Source organism: Lutzomyia longipalpis, chromosome 2 (assembly GCF_024334085.1).
Source record: "Lutzomyia longipalpis isolate SR_M1_2022 chromosome 2, ASM2433408v1".
NCBI lineage: Eukaryota > Metazoa > Arthropoda > Insecta > Diptera > Psychodidae > Lutzomyia > Lutzomyia longipalpis.
Genome location: NC_074708.1, coordinates 8,911,546 through 8,933,545, shown reverse-complemented (window position 1 = coordinate 8,933,545; position 22,000 = coordinate 8,911,546). Strand labels below are relative to the sequence as shown.

At 34.3% G+C, this 22,000-nt stretch overlaps 1 protein-coding gene across 7 annotated transcripts; it reads right to left on the bottom strand.

Annotated features, from left to right (window-relative positions):
• Positions 1-1,734: 1,734 nt before the first annotated feature.
• LOC129788938 (putative protein kinase C delta type homolog) lies at positions 1,735-21,001 on the bottom strand. 7 transcript variants are annotated; one of them, XM_055825420.1, is made up of 14 exons: positions 20,539-21,001; positions 17,859-18,164; positions 17,477-17,780; positions 17,323-17,408; positions 16,989-17,118; positions 7,752-7,853; positions 7,212-7,301; positions 5,145-5,281; positions 4,588-4,761; positions 3,711-3,865; positions 3,489-3,636; positions 3,061-3,240; positions 2,812-2,952; positions 1,735-2,621 (listed from the first exon to the last, which is right to left on the bottom strand). In XM_055825420.1, the coding sequence occupies exons 2-14, from the start codon at positions 17,952-17,954 to the stop codon at positions 2,472-2,474; spliced, it is 1,893 nt and encodes a 630-aa protein (XP_055681395.1). In that variant the 5' UTR covers positions 17,955-18,164; positions 20,539-21,001; the 3' UTR covers positions 1,735-2,471. The 7 variants fall into 7 exon arrangements, with proteins under 7 accessions (XP_055681395.1, XP_055681396.1, XP_055681398.1 ...); XM_055825421.1 differs by having other exon boundaries at positions 20,534-20,994; XM_055825423.1 differs by lacking the exons at positions 7,752-7,853; positions 20,539-21,001 and having other exon boundaries at positions 17,859-18,201.
• Positions 21,002-22,000: the final 999 nt, after the last annotated feature.

The following is a 22,000-nucleotide window of genomic DNA, read 5'->3' as shown; positions in this document are numbered from 1 at the left end:
TAAATATCAAACCATTTCTTTCATAATCTTAAATGTAAGTGGTCTAAAAAATTAAAGATTTCTTAGACTTAAATACCGGCCAAAAGAAAAAATTCTTAAAATTTAAAAACTTATAGACCAACACTACGTTGTACATTTTTATAAATATAAAAATATTATGTACACAAGTGTGTGAAAGAGAATTACTTTGAGTCCACGAGAGATTATTTTGTGTTCATGAGAGTCATCATAAAAATTATATTGGGGGCCTCACTTATATGTTTCACTTTTGGGTGGCGGCTGGAAATGCCTCATCTCACCATATAAAGAGGAGTTATATCAAAGAAGATGGAACAATGTACTCTTTTATATGGAATGCCTTTTGAGTTTTCTCCTCGTACTTCCTCCAAGCATTCGCTTTGGGATATCAATTGCCTTTCTGTCCGTCCCCTGCGATCTTATCGTGAATCTCGTACTCTTTTTTTTCTCTTCCATTCTTGTTGTCCAGGCCCAAAGAATCGTGTCACCGCACTTTATAACATCACAAAATTCACAATTGAAGCAATTAATATTAGACAGAGAGGAGCTTTATACATAAAAGAGACTTTGCGGATTGTATTGAGTACGAAGGTAGGGAAGATTCGCAAAATACTGGACTTTAATGGCTTAGAGACTTGTTAAAAAAGAATTTGTTGCTCTATTTATTCATTCAAACGGAGAATTTTTTTTTAATAAAGAACATGGAGCATTTAACGGATATTTTTAAAAATTTTCTAATTTTATATGTCAAACTGACAATTCTCGCTTTCAGCCATGTTGAATTTTTTTACTTCAGCTATAAACTTTTTAATTTTTAAAAAAAAAATTATAATGCTTTTTTCTCAGATTCAGCTCAATGGATTTTGATCAAATCTTTTGTTAGTGCTTCAATTGATTTTTTTTTAAATTTCATTTACAACAGTTTTATGACTTTTCTATGCTTCACCTGCAAAAATTGAAACGAGAATACATGATGGGTATTAAAATTATCTTGAATATTTTGTACTTCACATTCACCTGGTGTGTTGCGAATTGATTCGAAAAGAGGAGGTGAATGCGCGTTATCAGAACCTGATAAATAATTCTCCTCGCTTCAATTAATTTATTTACAATGCAATTTGATAGCAAAACTCAAATAAGATAACTTCTTGTGAAAATGGGACTTTTGCACCGAGAGGAAGTTACGAAACATTTGCGGGAATCTTCAATTTAATCAAACTCGTACACGTTATGAGAAAACATGCTGGTACAATGCACTTCTTCACGACAATATGTTATGATTAATTTCGTGAGAAATAAGAAGTTTACGAGGCACGAAGGAATTAAAATATGGAATTGTTTTTACTCTTGCAAGAGCCACATATATTTCTTTTTAAATCTTCGAGCTGTGATTTTTTTTATTAGGGAAACTAAAACTAAAATAAAAAAAGAAGTACGTTATTTTATTAAAAAATATAATATATTTTAAGTATTTGCTTACCTTTTATTGAAATAGACGAAAAGATTTTAAAAGCAATATAAATTATAATAAAATGAACCTCCGCGAAAAGAGTTAAATGTGAAAGAATGAAGATGAAGATTTTTCCAACACTTTATGTATTCTTAACTGTCTTTTCACGGTCAATTTTCGTCTACAGTGTCCGACGTATATGTGCCCCCCATAAAAGAGTCTCAAGTGGAAGAATTTAGTTTAAATAAAAAAAGCCAAAAGAAATCCGATAGAGCAATTAAATTCACATATTGCCTCTTTATGCCTAATTACAATTTATTACATTTTATTTCACTTAAATGTACTTTATTTGTTTTCATCTTTTCTTGCTTGTTTACTTGTTCCAAAAGTTTCCTTATAATACAAGACTTTTGCTTTGAAATTGTACAAAAAGGTTTTTATATGGTTATAATTATTTCACGATTTTTTTTCTCTCTCGTACCATTTAGTTTTTTTTTATTTGATTCTTTATATTCTTTTCTATAGCATAATTCTCCACACCACAATTAGATGTTTCGCCTGTAAATAATAACATCAATATGTAGATACTGTTTATACGAAGCAAACGCAGAAAAAAACAAGAGTTTTGTGCATAGAGCCATCACCATAATTCACTCGAGAGAATAAAGAAAAGAAAAAATAATAATCACTATCATGGATACGGCGTGCAAAGCAATGTAGAAGAAAAAGATTTAATTGTGGGAATAATAGAAAATTTGTCGATTTTAAATGTTCCTCACAGTTAGAACTTCTTATTCCGCATGATTAGCACTTGTTGGGGCTCTTTACGCGCGAAGCAAGACAAGAAAACTTCTCTCATATAGTTCATTAATCTCTATGAAAAAAAAAATTACATACTGATCACAAAATGAAATATTTCTCTTTTTTCTCCATTTTTATTCCTGTGTTATTCACTTTAATATTTTTTTTATTGTTGGGAGATTTACTAAATAAAAAAAGAAAACTAATTGAGTGTTGCATTTGGATTGGTGTATGAGAATCCTTGGAATTGATCTTGGGCCATCGATCGGAGAATCTCCTTGTCGATCGGTGTCAACCTCACGCGTTCCTTCGTGAAAGTCTTATCAAAGTATTGCGTATCCAGGGGATGTCGCTACAAGGAGAATAAATTTTATTAATTAATTATTAGGAAAATTAAAACAATTTAACCCATCGTACGCCATGTGTGGTCTATGAAAGACCCGAAAATTAAATTTTGTTTTTATTTATTTTTTGCACATGGCACACAGAGGGTTAATAAACAATTTTATTTCGAATAGTAATAAATAAATGAGAAAACTCACCACGTGAGGTTTGAACGGTGGCTCCAATTCGCGTTTCTCCAACTTATCCCAGTTGATGTATGCAAAAAACGGATGATCGACTATTTCACCCAAGGGACAGAAATTTGATCCTAATCTGATACTGGCATCTTTCTCTAGGAGCTAAAGGGGGAGGAGGTTTGTAAGAGAATGAAAAAACAAATAGATTAATTAATTAGACACAACGCACAAGGTGTAAGAAATTAATTGTGAGCTATTTATCTTTCTTACAGCTTTGAGAATGTTGTGACCTTCTTTGGATATATAACCAGGAATCCATGGAACTTCATTGCAAATTGACCAAAACAGTTCATCCTCATCGCAACCACTGAATGGTGACTGACCGATGAGCATTTCGTACATGAGAACGCCGAAAGACCACCAATCGACAGCTTGATTGTATTTTTGACCCTACAGAGAGAAGAGAGAGAGGTCAGAGGTTAGTGGATAATTAATATTGGATTATTTTCAAATATTATTAATTAGGTGATAGTATTTTTACACACTATAATGCCTAATCTCTAATCTCTTTCAGTCAGTGTTTTGAGGAATTTTTATGATTTGAAAAAGTTCTCTTATTGAAATTACAGTAATGTCCCGCAGAACAAACAGAATATCAAATTTTCATTAAATAGTAAAACAAAAAAAAATTAATTTACCTTTATGATTTCAGGTGCCATGTAATCCGGAGTGCCGCAGAAGCTATCAGCCGTCCGATCGAGATAAATTTGCAATTTGCACATTCCAAAATCCGCGATACGAACATGCCCATCAAAGTCTAACAATACGTTGTCTAATTTCAGATCTCTGAGAGGAAAAATATATTTTTTTAATTAGATAAAACAAACTTAAAAAATGTAATTAATTAATTTTTTCATCACCTGTAAATTATGCCCTTCTTGTGAAGGAATTTAAGTCCAGAAATAATTTCGGCCGCATAGAAACGTGCCCTTACTTCGGGAAATCTCCCGCTCTGTTGGATGTGAAACATAAGATCACCTCCATTCAGGTACTCCATGACGAAGAATAAGTGACTCTGCGAGGAGGAAAAAGTTAGTTGCCATAAATTAGGCAATTTAGTAGATTTTGTGCTTTTCGCGCATTCACAGAGGGGCTAATAAGTTAAAGTTTTTCGTTAATTTCTTTTCAAAGTTTTAAAGAATATTTTTTTTAGAATTGTTAATAAAAATTCTAGTTCAACTATTTTGCCTAAATATCTTAACGTTGGGAAATTTTGAAATTTAGAAATCAGTGTAAAATAAGAAGTCTCTTTGGCAAATTTTTGTACTTTTTTTTTTGATGTCACATTGCTTAATTTTTCGCGAATGAGGATTTCCCCATAAAAAAAACGAATAAACTCCTTTCTGCTTCAAAAAGCAACAATAAATTTTTGATGCATTCTCACCGTGAGAGAAATGTTGCGGGGATAACGTGGCGTGTTTTATTGGAAAAGCATCAAATGCAAAGATGCGCAAAAGTAGTGAGCTTCTGTATACCGCCAATATCAATCAGTTGATGATTCGATGCAACAATCTGGTTGCATCTAGACCACGGTCACTCTCTCGGTTTGAATTTTGCTCAATCATTAAATCACACTAATTATACTCATCAAACAATTAACGATGAGCTACAGTGTGCAGTTGGGGGACCCAAAAATATCTAAATAATTCATTTGTATTTCCTGTCCGACACACGACGTGCATCGCGTGTGTCTGGGGGAGTGCAAGAAACACATTATGCCGGAATTGAGATTATTACCTCGGTTTGAAATGTACAGAAGAGATGACACAGGTAGGGATGTTTTGTGCCCAATGCAAGGACCTTCCTCTCAATCAGTGTGCACTCCACATCATCATCCTCCAGCACCACATCCTTCTTTAGACACTTTATCGCGTAGTAGAATTCTGTGTTTCTCAATTCAGCCAAGAGTACCTAAAAGAAGGCATTTTCTTTTATTTGTCTGCATATTTTATCTATAAAATGCGTTTTCTGCTGATTTAGAGAAAACGGAAGAAAGCTTTAAATAATCGATTCTATTTAATTTTTAAGAATTAATTTTAATGTTTAATTTTGTTGAGCTCTCGACTATCATCTTCATAAGTACCTCATCAGGTAACTTTGACAAAGAATAAAATAATTGAAGCATTTTTTCCTAAAAAAAATGTTCTGAATAAATTAAGCCAAATTTATAAATTTTAAAATTAATTTCTCTGTTAAGTTGACCTAAGAAAACTGTTCAAATGAAGGTCGAAAGCTTAGAAAAAAAAAATGAGGAAAATTTTTAGAATCTTATGTTTTTCTTTTTATTTCCTCACCTTGCCGAAACTTCCTTTCCCAAGCACAGCCAAAAAGTGAAAGTCCTCCACGGCGTATTTCCGGAAGCGCGGAATTGATGTGGCAGGTGCTGTTATTCGTCCAGAACGCTGATACTGCCCATACGTATAGGATGTTTCTGCACCACAATTTGTTTATTTGCAACGAAATTAGAAAAAAATCAAATCAAAACAAAAATAGCAAATCAATATTAACAGTTGAAATTTCATCACGTGAGATTTTGTTTATTGCATACAGTAAAAGTAAAAATGATTAAGGATTTTGCTCTTTACATAATCCACGTCAATCAATGATCGTAAGAGAAAATTTTGTGAGAGTGCAATCTTTTACAGAGAAGAAAAGAACTACAAAGCAAATAGCTGAGACAAATGGTTTTCAATCAAATTCACTTCTATTTTCGAGGTGATATACAAGGTAATACAAATACAGCGTGAGCCAATTGAAGTGAAAACGAGAAAAAAAAATGGAATGCAAATTAAACTCCAAAAATGTCTTGCAGAATTATTAATTGTTGATTGTGATTAAGTCCTAAATAAATGAAGAGAGTCTCATCTTCTACGATTTGACTATAAAGCTATGCAAGAGAGTGATTCGTTGATTTAATTAGTCAGACTCGTATTCTTGTAAATATTTTATTTGTTACATTTTCTTTCTTAACTACGCTTCTCTCATGTAAGAATGCTAATCATGACCGCATAGCTCACATAAGATAGTAAGCTACTATACAATCACTGCTATATTGTTGCAGTTTAAACTGCTTTCTCGTGATCTGAGTTCTAAATCGCATCACTATTTCACAACTTTTATTATGTACAAAGGTAGTACTACACAGATCGCATGATTACGAGATTTATCATGCGCTCTCGTAATAACATTACCAAATTTAGCAATCTTTCTTTGTTACAATTCATCCACCTTTAGACGTCTGTATGTCTAATAGTCAAGTTATGCAGACTTTCTAAAAAAAAGTTCAGAAATGGAGCAAGAAAAAAACCTCTGACAAGGCCGCTGAATGTTATTTTTAATAGGAAACTTAGCTGAAACTTTTGTATGAAAATATAGATTCTAAAGAGAAAAAAAAATATAACTGTGATTTTTTATCTTAAAATGTCGGTAAGATTTTAATTATTATTTATACTCAATTTAGTCAAAGAAATAAACGATTTTTGTGGCATAAGTATCAATTTTGACGTCTACATAATAAATTTTTTTAAGAGCTATTAATTGATGCATTTTGGTGGTCAAGAACAACTTTTTCTGAGAGTTTAAAAACTGAATAGAACAGAGATTCCATGAACCGTAGTAAATGGGTTAAGCTACAAATTTAAATGGAGACGCCTGGTACATACATAACAATATTCTATTTTTTCTCAAAATTTTTTTACCGTTCACACCTTTTCTTCTCTTTCACCCAAAATCAACGCTATACAGTAAATCGTCTTGATAAATAAATTTCAAACAACAAATCTAAAATTTCTCGCTTAAAATTTATGGCAACTTCAGTTGGCTCACTCTGTGAAATATTCAATGAGAAATTAAATGCATTTTAGCTTTAGCGAAGAGCGGTATGTAAGTATTTTAGAAGAAGAAAAACAACCATTGAAGAGAGGTAATTTAGTCTTCAGAAAATATAGAGAGAAAAATTTTCTAAAATAGCATGTCATAAACAATGAAAACCACATGCAAAATATTCAGTTTTAGCAAAATAAATTTGTCTCCCACTCTCTGCTTTTTCGGGCGCTTTTACTTTCGCTATATTACATACAATTTCTTTCGCATTATTATTCCATATGTCTTTTTGCATTCTCAAGAAAATGTAATGTACATAAAAAAGAAGAAGTAGAATAAAACATCTAACATATTGTAGAGAGAGAAAAACATTTATAGAAAATTACCAAATCACAGAAAAAAAGTTGTTGATAGAAAAGCAATAAAAGAAGAAGAAATGAAAAAGAAAATTCAAAAAGGGATTGAGCTTTCATTGTGAGCGAGGTGGGAGGTTCTAAAAAAAAAGAAAGTAAGAATAAAATTCTTTGTTTGGTATTCACCTAAATCATCGGAATCATGAGTTGAATCAATTTTAAATGCTGGATTGTGACTTGGAGGCGTGCTGGGAGAGTCTCGTGCCTCGTGAACCCCTGACGAAGAGAGATAACAGGTGAGGAAAACTTTTTTTCAAGCCATTTTCCAACTCGCCTCAATTTATTTTCTCAAAAGTAAAATCTCCTGACTTGATGGACTATTCATCGTGTAATTGAGTGAGTGCTGAGGTGTGCAAAAAGTGACGGTATTTTCATATTAAAATGTAAACATTCGTCTGATGTTATTAATAGATTATGCCACCGTTCACATAACCCACCCACGCCATCAAATAAATTTTCATCATCACAATATATAATTCTATGATGTGCAAAACACAAAATGTAAGTTGGTAGGTACCTTAAATCGTCTAAATAAAATATCCTTAAAAATGTTTATTCTTTTTTTACAAAAGATAAAAATATCCCTCCTAAGGCGAGTTTCAATTAATCTTTTGGTTGATTTAGAAGAAAAACTATCAAAAATTAAAATCAAATGATATCAAATACCTCGTCGAACTGATGCTAGAGCTTCCACAATTAATTTTTGATTAACACCACACAAATTCGCAGTTAATTTTTCACATTTTTTGTGACAATTCACATCACAGTCTGTGTATATATAATTTTTGCACGTCATTGTGCGCCAAGAAAGAGAAAAAAAAAGAAAAGAAGATACATAGCTTATTTTTATTTAAAAAAAAAATGCTAAAAGATATAATAAAAGTATATAGTCAGTTGAAAGATATAACGCAGAGAGTGAGAGACAATTTTAAGGCATCGAAGACATCAAATGTGATAAAATTCAGCATTTAATTGAAAATCCATGAGAGATAATGTCCTTAAAGTTGCACAAGAAATCGCATTCTTACGCATTGAAACAATTACAGAATCTAGAATATTGTTAAGTTAGAATCATTATAGTGTTGCTGAAAGATTAATGAAAATTAATATCAAGTAAAGAACTAAAAAAAAAAATAATTAGATTGAGTATAAAATAAATAGAACCATCTCGGCTGTCCAATAAATTCCTATCAGAAATTCTCTATTATAACATTCTAACTATTCGGCAAGGCAATCAACAGTATATGGAAAGTCATCTATCTAAAATATGATCATTAAAAGATATATGCGCCACCCTGTTGATTTGAAAATATATAGTGGAGTTGAAGTGCAATAAATATGTCAGCAACTATTAAGTAAGCATGAAAGCCAGCATGAATATCATTAAAGTTCGAATTACGTTGAATGAAGATGAAATTAAATTTATTGCTTAATTAGAAACATTATAAGAGATTCAGATGACAAAATTGCTCAAAAAGCTGTCTATCCAAGTAAATTTAATAAATTTATTTTCCAACTGTTAAAATTTCTTATGCACTCCTCCCCCTTTCTTCGCATTCGTCCCTCCCAAACCCAGAGAGATGTGCTACATACATATATTTTCTTCTAAAAACAAATTCCAAATTCCCTTTCGCTTTGCCCGCGAACCACATGAGAAGCATTCAATGCGTTTTATTTATCAAAGTGCCAGGGAAGTGCATATGCGCCATCCCCCGCGAACATCTAAAGGTCAACTACACGGCAATCATCGATCATTTGCCAAATCGAATATTTTGTGAGTAAATAATTCTCTATAACGCCATTTAATTTCGCTTTTTTGAACCGCTCATTGAGTATTTATTTTCAGCAATTTTAACTAGAAAATTGCTCCTCGCCAGGCAATCCTCTTATTTGCAATTTACAAAATTGGCATGACAAATGTGCTGGAGGTGAAATTATTCCAAATATAAATTAAAATTAATCAGAATTTTGCTGAATTTTGGCACATTCAATCGACACATTAGCATGGATGAGTGAAAAAAGCGTCTGAAGTTGACATGATTGATGGGATTTTCGTGAATTTTCATTCCAAGATCATTAAAATCTCAAGGATTGGATTATTTAATTTATCAAAACTAATATTTTGCAGGTTTCAAATTTAATTTTAATTTTTGGTTGAATATTGAGGGATTGTTGTTTGGTGAAAAATCAAGATAAAGAAATTATGATAGGTGCTCCCATAAGTAATTAATTTTAGAAAAATAAAGAAAAAGCTCTTTTATATTTTTCTTTTGGTTGAAATCAATTATTTAATTGCATATTTGAGGTCTAAGCGCCCTGCTTATATTTATTACATTTACTATCAATCAATTAAATTTTTGTTATTTGTGATTTGAGTGTAAATTTATTTTAATGCGTATTTACTTGTGATTTGCAAAACTTTCTCCAACGTATTTATTTTTTAAATATAGACAATCATAAGGCACGTGCCGATCTTTCAGAGCTTATCTTTCTGCACATTGATTAACTATTTTTGCCCAGAATCTGTATTACGAAACGTGCCCTTGATCGCCATTCTAAGGCAGCTATATACAATAAATGATTCAACTTTGGGGGGATGATGCAAGCGGAATGGGAAGTTTTGTTCTTACCAAACATCTGTTTGGGGCTGGATGGTGCGGTGCCACCTTCAAAGCCCGAATCATTGCTGCCGGTGCTCATTCGGACATCCTTGGCCGCATAGAGATTCAGCATATGATCTGGCGGGGAGGGACAATCGAAGAATTCATCATCCGAACTGGGACTCTGTGTGCTTCCATCGCTATTGCTCTCATCGTCTGTGATGCTCTCATCGCTGGAGTAGTAGTCAATGGGTTTCTTCTTCTTCTGCAGGGGACGTGGGGTGGCGTAGAGCACCCTGGGTGCCTTCTCATCCACCTCATAGCATTTTATCTTATGTTCCTGTGGGCTGAATTTCATGCACTTCTGCGGATTGAAACCACCACCTTTCTTCTCGCGCGTCTTATTTCTGTGCCCCTTGAGGCTTCTGGCTTCTCCCTCGTCATCTTTTTTGTATTGCGTCTTGGATTCCATGAAAACTCCTTTTGCTGAAGGTGAATTTGTTGGCAAAATGGGTTCAGTTGATGTGGAATTTTCTACAATTTCGCTATTTTCGGCTTTTTCATCCGTTTTTTCTTCTACTTGCTCACCAATTTCTCGCTCTATCAATCTCTCCTCTTTACTCTTTGGACTCCTCTTAACAAGCACTTTCTTAATTACAATCTTTTTCTTCTTCACCAACTTCATTTGGGGCTTCTTCACTTCATCTGCAACATCTAACACCTCCGCAGGGGTCTCCGCGGGTGTTTTTGCACTTTTTTCATCACTCTTGGTGTCTGTTGTTTCACTTGGGGCTCCTCCATTTTGTGGAGCACTGGTCGTTGGGGTATCCACAATTTTACTGGTTCCCAGACAAACCCGATCACCGTCAACTTCTATAGCCATCGATTTCTCCGACTGATCGCAGTCGAGTGATAATTCATTTAAATTGGTGAATGTTGGGAACTTTGAGATGTTGCCAGAATGTGATTTAAAAATATTCACCTCCTCGTCTGCGATACTGTTGCATGTGGCGATCTCTTCGTGATCATTCAAATTGATCTCGCTGACGATCGCTGATTTTGCCATTGAGAGTGCCTCCCCCACTGCATGTGGCGTCACAATTTCTGAGGTATTGGCCTCTCTGGTAGGCGACGCAGTGGTGGAATCATTTGAGACATGTGGTGGAACTTCCTCATTGGTAGGTGCATGCACTTTACGGGCATTCTTTCTTGCAGATTTTTCGGTACTCGTAGTAGGTGTCTTGGTGTCGGATGCTTTGTTGGAGCCAAGAGGAGGAGATTTTTTCACCTTTAGCGGCACAGCGTCTTCCACTGCGGCGGAGCCTTTCTCCACACGATCAGTGATCTTGGCGTAGTGTTTCTTGTTTTGGGAGACCTCAGGTGACTTGGCTTGGGGCCCATTGGGTATTTTTAGTGATGCGCGCATCGTTAATTTTTCACATTCTTTTTCCTGCGGTATTTTTACCCCATCCACGTTATCCGCAGATGTAGAAAGTGTTTTCTGATTATCACTGCTTTTCGTCAACAATGTTTTCTTACCACTCTGCGGCGCAACAACATTTTGCTTCTGCCACCCCGATGCCGTCGTAGCGGCCCCATTGTTGGCCGATGAGTGTACCTTTGCGTCAGCGGATTCACTTTGACTTGGTTTAGAAACCTTCACCGAATTTTCACGGCGGTCACGCTGCGAAGCAACAGGTGCTAAAATAGATGCACTCTTTTCATCACATTGCACCACAATGGGCCTCTTTTCCACAACAACACACTGCGGAGTCTCTTGCGGAATTATTTCAGCACACATCTTCTCCTCAGCTTCCTCATGGAATGCCTTCAGCATTGCTACCTGTCGTGCAATTTGCTCCTGTCGTCTTCTGTTGTAGTACACAGTCTCCCTCATACCACTCCAGATATCATCCTGATGCTCTTCATCTTGCTTCACCTTCTGTTTCTGCTCCTTTTGCTCCTTATGCTCCTTTTGAACCTTTTGCTCTTTCTCCTGAATCGGTTTCTTTGTCTTTTTCTTCGGCAGCTTCACTACGTGCTCCTCAACATGCTCCACCACGGCATTTAGTTTTTTCTTCACCTTAATCGGTGTTGAATTCTGCCCTTCATCCTCTTCCTCACTCACCACAATTGGCCTAATATTGCTCACTGTTGGTTCATCAATTCCCACCGAACAGGTAATTTTGTGCTTCACCTTTGTTTTGTGTTTCTTCACCGATGATTCAGGTGCATCCTCCAAATGCCTCTCGAGGATGCAATGAAGTGTTCCAGAAGCGGATTTAGTCACCTTATTCACAAAGATCTCCTCCTGGTCCATCAAGGATGCTTTTCGACGCAGTTCCCCGGCATTCAAGTCATCCACAGTTTCGAGTTTATCCGATGAGATATCCTGGCAGATATCGTGAAAACTGGGACGTCGTTCTTCCAATCTAGCTCCATCGGGGATGCAATCAAATGTAAAGAAATCAGGCACCTTGGCGGGAATTTCGGGGGATTGTTCTCGTTGCTCTTCGTGCTTTATGAGATGTCGCTCGAGAAGACGCTCTCCGGGTGACTTCTTTGGGGCATCCTTGGGTTTAGGTGAGAGTTCAACGCCAATATTGTCGCGCCATGTCTTCTTGAGCGGTGGCGTTTCCGTGGGTGTTGCAGGCGGTATTTCAAGTGGTTTCATAATTGGCTTATGTGGTTCCTCTTTAGCGATTTTTGGGGATTTTCGCCCACTTTTTGCACGCATCGTTGATATCCTCACAACTGTTCTGTCCCTCTTAATTGGCTTTTTCACCTCACAATCATCATCTTGATCGCATCGTGGCATATACGGCGATTGATCATCCATATCACCAACGGGATCTTTCGATGTCTTCGCTGGGGGCTCTACAACAGCATCCTTCTGGGTCACATTCCTCTTGTACCTTGATGCTGAGACATCAATATCGGCTGTATTGATGGGAATGGGACGAGGTGCGATGTACTTCGGTGAGATGTGCATTGAAACTTTGGGGGATGTTCGTGTGAGGGATGAAATGGGGCGCCTTGAGCTAATATAGGGCGCCTCGCTGATTGTCGACAACATCGGTGTGTAGCGACTTGATGAATAAGCTGTCCTACTGGAGGGCAATGTAGGACTTCCATAGGTCCCCGTGAGTGCCCTCGTGTATCCCGCAAATGAAGCATAGGGTGGTGGATTGATGTAGGGATTAAGGAGCGGTGGACCGGCTCCGTAGTAGTACGATAAATCCGAATAGTACGGCATTGTGCGATTTTCTCACTTCACACGTTCTTCCTTTGAACACTTTTTCCCTCACAATGAATCACTTCATGATGGTATAGTTCAAGGTCCAACTTGAGATTTTTCATCAAATGTTCGTCACACAGACGTATAGAAAATTCTTTTCTTCTTCACGAAAATTCTTCGGGCTGGTGTACGACAGAGATATCACAATAAAGGGGGGTTTTTGTGTATTTGAGAGATTTATTTTTGCAAATGCTTTTCCTCCTTTTTATCTTTTTCTCCTTCTCACTAGAAAATGTTTCTCAAAATACATCCAATTGACGCTTACGGATCGCGACTTATTGGCACCCGATCAAAATATATGTATTAGTTGAAAATTTAAGCACAAATTTAGAACATTATGTCCATTCGATTAAAAGGTGATGATTTACGGCAACAGCTGATGAGATAATAGCTTCACGATTAACTTTCTTCCCTTTTTCTTATTAAATTGAATTAAGAATGATTTTATCACTTGAATTTTCTTTTAAGTGCGCAAAGTAATGACTATTTTCTTTTACTTTTTTTATTCCTGAATTTTCTTCTTTTTTTAAACTTTTCTTTTGATCCTTGTAGTCCTATTTCTTCACTTTTACATTAAGGCTTCCTTTTCAACTTTTTTTTCTTCAAAAATCTACTTTGAGTTTTCACTTTTAATCGATCTTTAATCCTGTTATTGTAATCTTCTTAGATATGAAAAACCAAACGGAAAAACTTCAAAGGATCCCCCGCAAATTCAATGAGACTGAGAAAGAAATTTCCCCGCACAGAAATGCGTGAAAAATAAATATCAACCGGAGCTTTTCGCGTATTTTCTACGACTGAGGCCACAAGGAAATTGAAAAGGAGGAAAATGCTGTGAAAAGTCTGAATGTGCCTCATAGAAAATATTTTCTATCTCACTGGTCGAGCCTCTCGATCGCATTGAGCCACAACGGTGGTGAGTGAGATGAAAGAAATCGCACACAAATGAGTGAAAATTCTATGTGATGATCTTTTTGCCATTTTCCTCATTCGTAAACGTGTGCGAATGAAATATCGCGTGTTCGCGTTTTTCCCACATCGCACGGGGATGGGGAAAAAGCGCTCCGAGGAGATCATTAAGAGAAAATTTTTCATTACTCGCGTTTTTTATCATCCCACCGGTCATAAATTAAATTTATATTCCACATCTATTAGCCCCATACAAATACACGATCCGGAAAGATATTTAGTCAAATTCACATTATACCTATCCTCTCCCACTTATTAATAACTTATTTGTCGCAATCGCTGTGGTGTCGTCCCAAAGAAATCATTCTTCATCTATCGATGGTATGAAAGAAAGTCTTCCTAACGACGCAAATTCATCTTTTACCTTTAGAATTATATACATCTTTCTAAAAATTTTCTTGCTGATTATGAATTTTCTTATTTTGCCAAAATGTGAATTTGCGAGGGAAGTTGTGGGAAGAAGACAATTGAAGATTTCATGTAAAATATGCCAAAAATCTTCTACCAGTTTTACGCTTTGTTAGAGCTTTTGTTACACAAATGAGTCATTGTAAAAATTCAGAAATGTGTTCTGAAAGGTAAAATGCTTCTAATTTCATTTAGCTAATTTATTTGAATTATTAGAATCGGCCAAGCAGTTCTGCTTGAAGTCTAAATTAAGATCATAAAGATAGCTTGATGCTGATAAAAAAAAATTAATTATGGAAAATTTTGCTGAGAAATATTACTAGAATTAAGAAAGTAAGGCCAGCTTAATTCATTTTAAAAGGAAAGGCAATTTTATTGCGAAAAATAAAACCAATTTTAGCAAATTTTTCCGTAAACAACCAATGACCTCAGTTAAATAGCCGAATAAGATAAACTCGATCCATTGAGAAAGTGAAAAGCAAATAAAATTCAAGAAGCAATGAAAAGCTCGGCGTATTATATTTTTTAAACGACCGACTAATTGTATCTTTAGAAAGAAAAAAAAAAGAATAAAATTTATTTGCTTCTGTGGTAAATTCTAGTACCGAAACTGCCACAAAATTACCTGCTGTGTGTGAGGCTACAAAGAGGTGAGAATTCCAATTGAAAATTGAAAGTGGATCAAGCAGCTAAATTATCTTCTTCTAACCAAAAATATTTATACGTAGCGAAAGGAACAATTTTGCAGAAGTTTATTGAGTGAATGTTTATGTGAATGGTGAATTCTGTATTTTTAAACATTCATTTCTGACGTCAAAATTGTGTCTATCTCCAAAGCACTGACATAGAGGATAAAATACCGTCCCAGCAGTAGAGAGCTTGTGTTTTGTATATAAGAATGTTGGGTGGGTGAGAAATAAACTTGACATTATACGGAAGATATATAAAAAAAATGTTATGATATAAGAAGGACAGGAATGAATAATTTGCAAAAAAGATTCGCAATTAACATGGTTATTAATATTCAAAAGAAATCATATGACTCTCATTTGCATACAAAATTTTAATTAATTTACGAGAATTATGGCGAGGAGTGAGAGCCAGAAAAGGGTATTTGACGAAAATGATGTCGCCAGAGGTGAAGGAACTTTGCAAATTGCTCGCGAGAAAGCTTTATTTTGAGCGCTTTTAGACACTATAAAATTTAAACAATGAGGCAATTGTAAAATTAATGGGGCTTACTTTTTAGCTGTGATTCTTTTTATTTTTAAATAATCAAAATAATCACATTAATCATGAGGAGAAACACTTTGACCTGATAAAAAAGCACGGTAAAAATGAATCGGCTTTTCAATTTAACATAGAAGAATATCTTTCTTTTTTATCCTATAAAATAAAATGAAAAAAGTAAAACACTCTTATGGTTGCATTATTCGAACCTGGGGTTATTTACGTGAAAATCGACCGTTCTACTAATTACGCTGATAAGTAACAAATCTTGTGCTAAAGTGATTCCTAAAAATCTTCGTCTACTTTATTAATTTTAATTGTACCTCTGATTAAATAAATCAATATAGAGACAATGTTGCGTCGTTGGGAATATTTATTTGACGTCGTCTTGTTAGTCAAAAAGCGTTGAAAGCAAATTAGCAATGTAATAAATGTATGGGAACCAATTAATGCACGAATCACAATTAAAAGTATTTTCCGAAAATATTTATTAAATTAAACAAACCCCCTCAAATTATTCTCATAAATATTCCCTAGACGACATTTTATTTATGTGGCAAGCAGCTGGGCAATTAAATGCAGTGAGAAATGCCTTTTAAAAGATGAGAAATTCCTCCATTTGGGCTTCATCAGCACATATGTACACATAGAACAATTTATTAGTAGGTACGGAAAAATTATTACCTCAATCTATTGAATTTGAATAGAGGAGCCAAGCATTGGTGAAAAAGGTCCCAAAAAGAAGCTGCTTAGAGTGTGAATGATGTTGGCACAATACCAAATCATACACCAGATGAAATGAGAAGTGAATAATTTTGGGGAAAAGCCGTACGATGGGACATCATTAGAATGAATCGTTGTAAATTAGAGAAAAGCAAGAGTGGGTTCGCAGTAAGAGAGAAAAATAGACGAGAGATGAACTGCATCATATCTTAAGAGAGGCTCTCACATTATTCTTCATTGTACCCGCAAGAGACATTGCAGAATTGTTTATAAGCCTTATTGATCATCTGGCCTATACAATAAATTTTAATAAAATAGTAAATCACTTGCATTTGCCTTGAGTGTCAGAAAATACACCAATTAATATTCCTTAAATTAACAAAATGTTATGAATCGGTGTAATTAATAAATTACGCCTATATGTACGTACAGCTATTGTATATAGCAACGTAATAAATTATATACATACTATGTATGTTTCTTCCCCCTTGCTCTCATGGATATTTTTGGAAAGCAGAAGCCAGAAAATTTTTTTCGTCTTATTCAATACACAAACCCATCCCCATTTTCCCCACATTTTCTCATTCCAATGTGGGGAGTATCTTCTCACTCTCTGCGTTTTGAAAAATTTTAATATTCTTAAGGATTTAAAGGATATATAATAGAGACACTCACCTTCGCATTTAAGCCCTTGCCTAAAAAGTCCGTAGAGGAGTGATCCACAGTGATCACAAAATGTGGGTGACATAAAGGTATAGGCCTTAAAACGATGTGGAAGATCAATTTTAAATCTCTCCCGAAGATACTGAAAGAAAATTAGTAGATTATTAGGCCTATTTTCTTAAATTCAATTCAGAATCAAATGATCTTCCCAATTGATTAATATTAGAATTCTTGTCGTAAGAAAAAAATCTTTTTTTATAGTTTAAACCTCACAAGCTTCGAGTTTTAAATATTCTCGTATTTTCTCTTTAAATAAATTATTAATTTTAAGTGAAAATATACTCACAATTGTACTTTCAGAATTAAAACTAGATTCGGAACATGTTCCTAATAATTTGTCATGACATTTCTTATGCACTGCTGTCTGGCACGCTGAAAAGTAATTAAATCATTAATAAAATTCTTTAATTTCGGAAAATTAAAAGGATGAAAAAACTCACTAATACACTGATATCCTTGCTTGCCGAATCCCCAGAGAAATTCCTTGCAGAAGGCACAGAAAGTTGGTTGCCGGAAAAACTTTGCCACAAACTTGTGGCCATTTGACTCATGCGTCCGTTGATGTTTTATCGCACCGCGACGCTTTGAGATGTTCCTTGCACGGGATTTTGGTATCAGTGAAAAGTTGCTTCCGTAGTCGAGATCATTGCGATAGAAGCCACTGGATAAGCCAGACTTGTGGCTATCTGTGTAGTAACCACTGGAAGCTGATGATGATGAACTCATGGCGTTTCTGTGGCGAGCCTGTTGATTAAAAATTAAATTAAAATTCATTTAAATTCCATTTTTTATGAAATTCCTTAAGAAAGGTGGAAGACTCACATCAGGATTAACATTGCGGGAATTTCTCTGGCGCTGGCTGCTACTTCCTTGACCATTGGCAGCTCTTCGGCGCCCATGAGCTCCTGTGAACATCATTTTCGGCACGTTTTGTTTTTAATTCTTTCTCACTACAAAAGCATCGACGAAAGCTCTAAAGTCCTTGTCGTAAATTCATTTTTTCTTGTCCACATTTCAAATGGTTCCGTCATAATTCTTTCACTTTTTGCACCTTTTCCTCTTTCTCTAATTTATTTACCTACTTTTTTTTGCTTTTGTGCACAGGTTCGATTTACATTTATTCTCCTTCTGTTAGATCGCGTGTGGAGCATTTAGAGGAGATAGAAAAAATATATTACACTGTTTAAATGGTAAACCGCAGGAAGAATTTAGCCGGAAAATGTATACAATAAGTTTTGTATATTATGGCATTTTTTCACGGAAGACGAAACACAAGAAAGATGAAGTGAAAAAAAAAATATAATCTTGATCATCCCAGCTGTTAATTACAATTTTACACACATATTTACAATATAACAAGGCATTTCATAATGTAAACATCTCCTCCAACATTTATTTATATTGCCTCCTTCAGATTTGCGCGACTCTCAATTCCACCATTTCGCCACTCTCCTCTTTCCAATTTTGCGATATTAAAGTTCAGTTTTTTTCCTCAAGCCGAGTGTGTTTTAATAAGCCACACACATTTTTCATTCTCCCTTCCAACCCCCATAAAATTTTCCAATCGTCCACGCATGCATTTTGTCTGACTATTTCGGTGGCATGAATGAAGAAGCAAAAAAAAAGTGTAGGCTTTTTTAATTGTTTGGAAAAACTAGGAGCTTTTTGCCATGCTTCTTTTTTTATTGATGACAATAAAGTTTACATAAAGGCACACGCGAAAATGTTTCAAAATGCGTAGGTATTTAGATGCCTGTGGACGTAGTTGATTAACGTTTTCATTAATCATTTTGAAAGAAGAATGTAAGGGGGCACAGAGGAATTTGTATAAGATTGCTCAATTTGTCAAATATAAGAAGAAAATTGAAATTATGCGTAATTTAAAAATAAATCTTTCTTAAAGATCTTATAAAAGCTTTTTATTTATTTATTTAATCGTATTTAATTTTATTTATTTACTCATTTAACTTTACGTAGCTTATTTTGAATTAAATTGAATTGGTACTTTGAATAATAACCAGGCGTCTCCATCTACTATTAAGAGTTCTTTAGCATTTCAAGTAAAAATGTTCTCAATCAAGGAAGGATATGACGTGTGAACAATGTATGTATATTAGAATAATCCCTAAAAAGCAGGAAGAGTAGGAAATGAGCAGAAATATTTTAAAAATTAATGAAATTAAAATGTTTTCTCTCACTTCTGAGTTCATTGTGTCGAAATAGAATACTCAAATGAATGATTTGAACTTATATCTATGTTTACGTCCTCTTGATTTCCCAGGTAAAGACGTAGAAAAACATTTGTATAAAAATTTCCTACAGGATTTCCGCCAGATATTCTTTTATACATATTGACAGACCCGAAAATAAATAATGGAACAAAGAAATAATTTGGCTTAATATCAAAGATGATAAGTAATGTAAAAGTATATTTTAAAACTATCAATTCATGTGTAATTATGTATTTCATTCAGCAAATGAATAATGCCAAAGAATGATTAAAAAAAATGTTACCAATCAAATCATACAAGAACAACTTCAAAATTTAAAAAGTTACAATATATTCAACGGGTTTATGATATTGCTTCAAAATTCTTTCATTTTCCTTTAAAAAAAAAACAGCAATTATCCTCAATTATTTGGGAAAATGCATGGCAAAATTTTTCCCCCATAAGTGGAAACTTTATGTACATTCAAGAGAATCCAATGTGATGGCGTGTAAATAATCTACGTTCCTTTTGTTTTCACATAAATTACGATGCTCTACTTTTCGTATGTTTTCGTATATAAATGTGTGAGAGAGAGGAATTTCTTTAGTTTTATGTATTTTGAAGAAAAGCAGAAATGAATGAATCCTACAGCTGATGATGATTTGTTTTTCACGGAAAAGGAGTGAAGTTTTATTGGAAAACCACAGAATTCTCTATAACGCCTCAAACATTCACCACATTGGAGTTTTTTCTTTTAATTTTAATATTAAATGCAAATAAATAACGAGAGTGCGAGGGAGGGAGGCGGAAAAATGAAGAGGATGAAAATTTTGATGATTTATTCTGTCAGCGTCTCCAAACTATTTTTGATGGGCGGTATATAAAATTAGAATGCTCATTGGAATTTTATTGAGAAAGAAATCCTCCTGTCTGGCGTGTTGTATTTATATAAAACTCGTTAGAAAAAAAATGAGAAGGAAAAGCTTTTAGACTTTTCTAATTTACCTTTTCTTTTCAAAATTTAACAAGGATGATTTTGTTGGGATCTTCTTGAGAAATTCATGCAAATTGAAAGGGAGAAGGTGCGATTGAAAATATAGATCAATGATCTTTTTACTTTGTTTTCCCATACGAGCAATTTAGTGCTGAAGATCACGCGAAAATATGAATTTTAGAATAAGAAGTGGGATGATGAAGATTGTAGCATATTTTCCACTTGGAATGGATTTTCCTGTTTTTAACACACACTTAAAATACATAGCAACAATTTACATCATAAGCACATACCACACCATTTTCATGTATATGAATCACAAATCTATAAACATATTTTCATATACACACATAAAACACTTAGATTTATCCCCATTAATATCTCTGAGACTTTGTTCGAAACTTTTGGAATTCATCATGTTAAAATATATTGCAAAATGTCTTCATTAATCCTCCTCTGAAATGTTTATATTTTGGCAAAAAAATAGAAATGCTTCAGTAGTTGTGTTGCAACGAGATTAATGCTAAATCAATTGCACGTTTTCCCAAAGTTTTTCTTCTTCATATCAACACTTTTTTTCCACTTTTGGAACACACTTTTCAGGTTTTATTTCACCATGAAAGGACACTGTTCTTCAAAAGGAAAATTATTCACTGAAATGCAAAGGAAAAATGAAAAAGGCTAAGCTTTCACAAATCTTTGCATTCTTCTTGTGTGTGATGATCGCACAATTCGCAACTGAACTCTTTTACACTCACTGACGAATAGATTCATTAAGTCCGAACTAAAATGAAGTTGTAGCTGAGATGAGAAAACTCACATGGTCCTTGTATTTACAATAGATTAGCAATTTTCAAGGAAATTTTCTTATTGAATAGAAAATTTTGTTAAAATTCACAGAAATATTAAAATTTTCCATGTTTTATCACAAATTCAAAAATCCTCTATTAACTTTAACCGAAAAGGAAAAGTTTTTGATTAAGATGAAAAAATGAGACAAAGAAGTAAAAAATGTCTGATCTCGGAAAAATCTGAAAATGAAATGGTTCAGTTTCTCCTCAATTTCCTCTCACATTCACCACCATTCAAAATGGATGAACTGAACGCAATTCTAAAATTATCCCCAAGTTGAATTTACTCATCTTTTTCGTGTATTGGGTAAGAAATTTTCGAAAACTCCGTACCACAGTGCGCAGCCTTTTCTCTGTGTTGGGAAATAATCGGCAAAGAGATCAACATGTTTTTCATTATCGCAGTCCATCGGAATTTCCACGCGATCCTCTCGCATTCATCGTCATCTTTTATCACTTTTCACACGCACATTACAGGCGTACCTACCTTTATTTTATTTACTCCCACAACTCCCCGTACTGATGAAAAATTGGAAATATCTTAAAGGAAATTGAGCAACATAAATACTTGAACTTCTAAAAGGTTTAGAGTTAGAGCTAAATGGGTTTTCGATTAGCAATTTGGTGTTAATGTGGATTATTTTTAGGAATTCAATTTAGATTATTTTACGCGATATCTAATCATTCCTCCTGAATTTGTCATCTCTACCAAATTGTGCAATGTGCCACAAAAATTTATTTCAGTGGGATTTTCTTACTAAAACAAGGTGATTCAGTCTTGTTTTTTTCGCTGATACATAAAAAGTCCCAAAATTCTTAAACATTAAGTACTTATATCACTGAAAAATAATTTCGAAGTGAATATTTTTGGAATTTTTAATGAATACGAACTCTTTAAAAAATATTTTT